Raw genomic sequence first — 6,543 nt, 5'->3', positions numbered from 1 at the left:
GTGTTATAGTCATGCCTTGGCAGTGTTTGTTAATTGTTGTACAGACTGGTGTTTGTAGTTCAGCTGTGTTTTATGCGTGGGTCTATTGACATTATTGCAACTGACGAGTTATGCGTTGAGTAACCATAGTTTTTGATTGATTGCTTGAGATGTGGGGATATACACTTATATATATGTATGTATGGGTGTACACACACAAATATACATATATTTATATGTATATTGTATGTGTATGTATAAATATACATATATGTATATGTATGTACATATGTATGTATTTTTATCTATCTCTTTATGAAAGAAGGACAATCCCTGCCTCCAAAGAGCATGCTGTTCTTTGGAGAGGAAACCAAGAAAAGCCATTGAAGAACAATGAAGAGTCACCATCTTCAGAGTTTCTATCTAATTAGTCTCCTCCATGGCTCTTCCCCTCCCTCTCTCCCTCCTCCTCATCCCAGCCCCCACGCTGGATTTGGCAAGATCTCTCCTGGTCTTTGTATACAACCTATTTGTTGTTGTTCAGTCGAGTCTGACTTTTCATGACCCCATTTGGGTATTCTTGGCAAACATACTGGAGTAATCTGCCATGTCCTTCTCCAGTTCATGTGACAGATGAGGAAACTGAGGCCAACATGGTTAAGTGACTTGGCCAGGATCACACAGCTAATAAGTTTCTGAGACTGGATTTAAACTCAGATCACCCTGACTCCAGGCCTGGCGCTGTATTCACTGCACCACCTCTTGCCCTTATGTACATCCTCCCCTTAGGCTAAAGAAGATGAGCATATTTTGCAGTTTCTGATTATTGGCAGCACTACAAATTCGTTCTTATAATATGCACATTTTTTAGTTACGGCCACGATCTAAGCTGAGAAGGGTTTTTTCTTTCTGAGAAGGCATGGGAGTAACTTTTTTACTTTCACTTTCAACATCTTCTAAAACAGGAAGTGATATGTTCCCCACAGCTGCAGACCATCAGACTGAGATGTATGGTAATGGTGAACAGGTGCTCTTTGGCAGTAAGAATCCAGGTCTGGGGGCAGGTGGACTGGGACTGCCTGCCCTCTCTCTCCCTTACCTCACCCACAAAGGACAGGGGAAAAGAACTGCTGTAGCACCAACTCCTGAAAGCAGGAAAGAGGATTCAGAGGAATATACCAATCCAGCTGGTGAGTCTTTCTCTGTTTTCTTCCTTAAGTCCTGCTCTGACTCTCTTTTCAGCTCCCTCCATTTCATCCCCTCATCCAGTCTTTCCCTTCCATTCCCCTCTTCCTAATTCCCTGACACCTAGTGCCCCCTTCCCTCATTCCTTCCCCTCCAGTCCCCTCCCACCCTCTCCACACCTCTAGACTGGACACAAAAGGATCCAGAGTGCAGGTACCTTCTTCTTGAATTCAGTGATGGTCAGAGGGGGAGAAGGAAAAAGGGGCAGGGGAGAAAATTAGAAACATCTAAGGAGAATCAGATACTGTGTGACCATGAGAGAAAAGGAAGGGATCTCTGAGGCTGGGGAGTACAACCACTTCCTGCAGTTACTGACCAACCATTTTCAGTCACATCCAACTCTCTGTGACCCCATTTGGATTTTTCTTGGCAAAAAGATTAGAGTGATTTGCCGCTTACTTTTCCACCTCATGTTATATATGAGAAAATTAAGGCAACCCAAGTTAAGTGACTTGCCCAGGGTCACAAAGCTAGGAAGTATCTGAGACCATCTTTGAACTCAGATTTTCTTGACTCCAGGCCTGGCTCTCTATTTACTGTGCCATCTACCTGCCCTGAGGAACAGTAGGTGCTTAATAAATGCTCATTGACTTTTCCTTACCTCTCTGAGAAAGAGCTTTTTTATCCCCAAAGTAAAGAGGTCAGATTAGAAATTGGGGTACGGGGGTCAGGCAGGGATTTCTTTGGCAGTTCCATGAGGTCTGTAAATCCTTGAAAAACATGTTTTTAAATGCATAAAATTTTTAAAAAGAAGAAAACAAGCATTTTTTAATTCCCAAATATGAACCAAGAACTGTGCCTTTAAGTACTTTATCTCATTTCACTTGCCTTGCTGCCCTTTGGCCCCTCCTTTTCTCACTCCCTTAGAGATAAACACCTGCTTTAAGGTGGAGCTCCTGCGATTAGCAACCAGACAAAATGAGGCAATAATTCCCCTTCAGAGTCCTCTGGCTTTCCCCTCCCTTGTACCCTCTCCATGGCCTTTCAGGTTCTGATCAGGCTTGTGGGAGACAATCCTACATCCCTTGGAGAGAGGCAGAGTGCATGGAGTCAGGCAGACCTGAACTTGAATCCTGCCTCACACATTTACGAGGTTAACCTTCCAGTCTTGATTTCCCTACCTGTAAAATGTGTATCGCAGTAGCACCTCCTTCACAGAGTTGTAACACTCAACTAAAAAGTGTGTAAAGTTCTCTGGAAACCTTCCATGTGCTACATTGTCTGAATTAATCAACATTAAGTGGAATATCTGCACCATGCCCCTCTCTCCTACACCCGCCCCTCATCCCCCCAGCCTTCCCACATTGGTGCTTTTTAAAGTAAAAGTCTGGTCATACTCTCTCTTACAGATTAAATCACAGGATCCCAGGTCCAGAACTGGAAGGCATCTTCGAGGTCTTCAAATCCAGTCTCCTCATTTTACTGATGAGGAAACTGAGACCCAGAAAGGTTAAATGACTTGTGCAGGGTAGCACAGTAAGTAAGTGCCTGAGGCAGGATTCTAACTCAGATCTTCTGGCTCCCAATCTTGTGCTTTCTCCGTTCATTGTACTGTCCCTCAAACCTCTCATTTTACAGATGGGGAAATTGAGGCCCCAAGAGGATAAGTGGCTAGTCCAAAGTCATCTAGACAGTGAGTGACAAGGTCAAGAGTAGAACCCAGTTTTCCTGACATCTGGGACCATACTCACTACCTCACCCTCATTACCTGCTTCTTTCCTTTCCCAAGATGTTCAGCATATTCATCACTACTTAGTTCATCCCCTTCAAGTAGGCTTTGGAATGCTTGGTAGGAGAGTATGAGGTGGATGGGCAGTGCTGCCCCACCTGCCACGCAGGTAAGACAAAGAGTTTATTTCTTTAGAAAAATCACTTTCTTCCTCTGGTAAATGCCTGCCTCTTCCAGGCTCCCCTCCTTTCTTCATATATCCATTTGAATTACAGAACCATAGAATCTCAGAACTTAGAGGGAACATGGAGAGCATCTCAGAGCTTAGTGGGATGATGGAGGGGTATGTAACCTGATCTTTTCCCCAACATAAGAATCTCTTATTTAATGCTTTAGGGAATGGGGTGCTTTCTACCTTATAAGGCACCTTTTCTTACTGATAGATTGAATTAATTTATTCAACCAGCAGGCTTTTATTCGATGCCTCGATAGAATCTGGAGTTAGGTTGTCTAAGGCAAAAAAGAGTTTCAGGAAGGACGGTCTGGGCTGGAAAGGGGACAACTGGGTGGTCATTGAGACAACAGAGGGAAAAGGGAGAAGTCCTCCAGGGCACATCTCTGATTTCCTCTGCCTTCTCTATGGAGTTCACAGCCAAGTGGATGTAGAACACTTATTCAACAAATGCTGACGCTGAAGAGACTTGTCAGCTTAGTCCTGATTCCTGATTCCATGCAACTCATCATTATTCCCTATTCCTGGCCCTTGCACCCTGCATATCATTCCTTCATCTATGCATTTATCTGCATTAAGAGGGACCTCTTATATTTGCAGCATCCTCTTTACTTCATCCCAGTAGAACTCATGAATGCCTTCAACACACAGCTCAGATATCACCTCTCCAAAGGATCTTTTCTGTGTTACTTTCTTAAAAACTTATTTATTTTTGACATTTTTTTCAAATTTGAGTTTCAAATGCTCTCCCTCCCTCAGCACCTTTCCCACCCATTGAGAAGGGACACAATATGATATCAATTATGCTCATGAAGTCACACAAAAGATATTTCGATATTAGTCATGTGACAAAAGAACAAAAAGAAAGCAAAAAATATATACTTCAGTTTCCACTCAGAATTCGTCTGATTTTTTCTCTTTTTTTCTCTCTTTGTCTCTTCTCCCTTTCTCTCTCTCTGTTTCTCTAATTCTCTCTTGTGTCTTCTACTTCCCTCCCTCTCTCTGCCTCCTCTTTTTCTCTGTCTCTGTCTCTTCTTGTCCCTGTTTCTTCTCTCTCCTTTCATCTTCCCCACCCAAATAGGTGTATGTATGTATTTATCTCTGTGCATATTACATCCCCCTTCTAAAATGTAATCTCCTTGAAGGCAGAGATTTTTTCTAGGTTTTTTTTTTGTCTTTTTATTCCCAAGGCCGATCTGGTGTTCTGCAGATTTGTCATAGTTCAGTGTCTGACTCGTCAGAATCTCATCTGGGATTTTCATGGCAAAGATATTGAGGGATTTGCCATTTTTTTTCCATCTCATTTTAACACCTGAAGAAACTGAAGCAAACAGGGTTGAATGACTTGCCCACAGTCACACAGCTAATAAGTGTCTGAGGTCATATTTGAACTCAGGTCTTCTTGACTCCAGGTCTGATTCTCTACCCTCTGCACCACCTAGTTCTCAAATAAAGCCTTGCAGATAGAGGATGCTTAAGTTTCTGTTTTATTTCATTTCTTGCTTAGGCCTTAGGAATCTTATTCTGGATAAACTCTAAAGCAAACTTTGATTCTGTGTCTTGTGCCTCTGCCCACACTCCCTAGTGACCCACTCCCCCACCTTGTGTTTTCTCTGTTTCCCCAGGACACTGACCATCAAAATCCACCTAGATGGATCCTAAGATTCCCAACCTGTCCTAAATTTACTGCACATCAGAGTGGGATAGAATCTCAGGGAAAATTCTGACTCCTGAAACTACCCCTCACTACCTATATGACCTTGGGGCAGTCATGGGCTGAGGTGGAATTCTCCTGACTCAGTTCCCCCACTGACACCTGGCAGACTTTAAGCCTGACTGAATGCAAGTTGACAATCTAATCCTGCCTGGAATAGACATGAAGCTGGGGAGATATTGTTTCCCTGCAATATCCCTACTCTTGGTGGCAATATCCTATGGTCAAAAGGTTTGTAAGCTTAATACCAGATCTATTCAATTATAGATTATGGATAGGGGAACATACGAGGCTGTCTAAAATTAAGCTATTAGCCATAGGACTTTAGACCAGCAACATTAAGTTAGGGTCTTTTTATTCTTAGTAATACTGTGGAGACAATTAAATCAAGAGATGTGAAGTTAGCAACATAAATATTATCTGATTGGCTTATGTTGAAATTAAAAAAAAATTCTTTGGTGGTCCATATTGTAAATGCTTTAAAAAGGTGTTTCACCTGACCAAAAGTTTGAATTACTTTATCTGTTATAAACTGTGTTAAAAAAAAAAACCCAACAGGAGCCTTTGAAGGTATCTGCGCTTGAAGAACAGGGGTTTAAACTGTCACACTACCTCAATGTTTACCTCTAAAACCACACGACAGAAAGAGGGATATTTCATCTTAAAGTGTTTCTTCATTAAAAACTGCTTTCCATCAGACAAAGGAACAGAGGAGCAGTGAAGCCCCTTACTGTCCCTCAAAAAATCTGATTTTAAATCTTTATCTTAGAGGAGAAAAGAAACTTCAGCTGAATAGTTACACAGTGGTGGTGAATGCAATGAAATTCATATGCAATTTCTTGGCCTTTCCTGCACAGAATAATTCAGACATGATATATAAGTAGAGCACTGAAACATTTACTTTTTTTTTTTTTTTACCTAGACCTAGAACATCAAATACATATAAATGAATTCTAGTGTTTTAGGGAAGTAAAAGAGAAAAAGGTAGGGGAACAAGTGACCTTCTTGTCCTGATTTTTCTTTTCTCAGACAGGAAGTACTGAAATTTTGCTGGCATTGTATGCCTGATGGATATATTATTTTCAGAGTCATCTGTGTAACAGCATGTAGGACCATTATGTATAATAGGATAATGAAAGGAAGAATAATTTTTTCCCCTTTTGATAAGCAAAAGTAGTAGTGTGCACCTAAATCTGCTGTGAACAGATTTAAATGAGTCTCTAAACTACACAAGTAGAGACTTAAATTTGTGTGGCCTGAGCTGGCAGACTCAGAAGAAGGACAATTCAGCAATGATCATGGTGTGGGGGAACAGAGGGAGAAGTAATAAAGATACGAGACTATTCATGTGCTCACACAAGCTCCAAGGCATAGGGGAAGAGAGGGAAAAGTAGATGATGCATGCATGGGGCAGGCCAATTCTGGGTTGATCCAACAACAGGGCATTCCTTGGAGAACAGGCTCTTGGAATAAGGCTGTTGGAAATGAGAGAGAAAAATAGTCAATCTGGGGTCAGTAAGGTCTGAGAGAGGCAGGTAGGTGAAGGCTATGGAAAAAAAGAAAGGATTCCTAACCACATTCCCCTGCCCCAGATGTTACTAAATACAAGACATACTGACACTCCACTATAAAGTTATAACCATCATCAAAGTACTAAGGAATTTAGCACAGTTCTGTAAGGATTTGTTTTTTCCCACATTCTAC

The 6,543-nt window shown here is 41.7% G+C and overlaps 1 protein-coding gene across 3 annotated transcripts in view; it reads left to right on the top strand.

The window, feature by feature from the left end:
• The first annotated feature begins 940 nt into the window (after positions 1-940).
• Positions 941-6,543, top strand: part of LOC140504067 (tumor necrosis factor receptor superfamily member 5-like) — a 48,952-nt gene continuing 43,349 nt past the window's right edge. For 2 of the 3 annotated variants that reach the window (XM_072608598.1, XM_072608597.1), the window contains exon 1: positions 941-1,169. In XM_072608598.1, coding sequence (XP_072464699.1) covers positions 953-1,169 — 217 coding nt within the window. In that variant the 5' untranslated portion in view covers positions 941-952. Of the gene's footprint in view, positions 1,170-4,750; positions 5,071-6,543 lie in introns of those variants that run through there. The other variant, XM_072608600.1, reaches the window with a different exon arrangement.

The sequence above is a fragment of the Notamacropus eugenii genome, chromosome 5 (genome assembly GCF_028372415.1).
Source record: "Notamacropus eugenii isolate mMacEug1 chromosome 5, mMacEug1.pri_v2, whole genome shotgun sequence".
Classification (NCBI taxonomy): domain Eukaryota; kingdom Metazoa; phylum Chordata; class Mammalia; order Diprotodontia; family Macropodidae; genus Notamacropus; species Notamacropus eugenii.
This window is presented reverse-complemented; position numbering and strand designations above follow the sequence as displayed.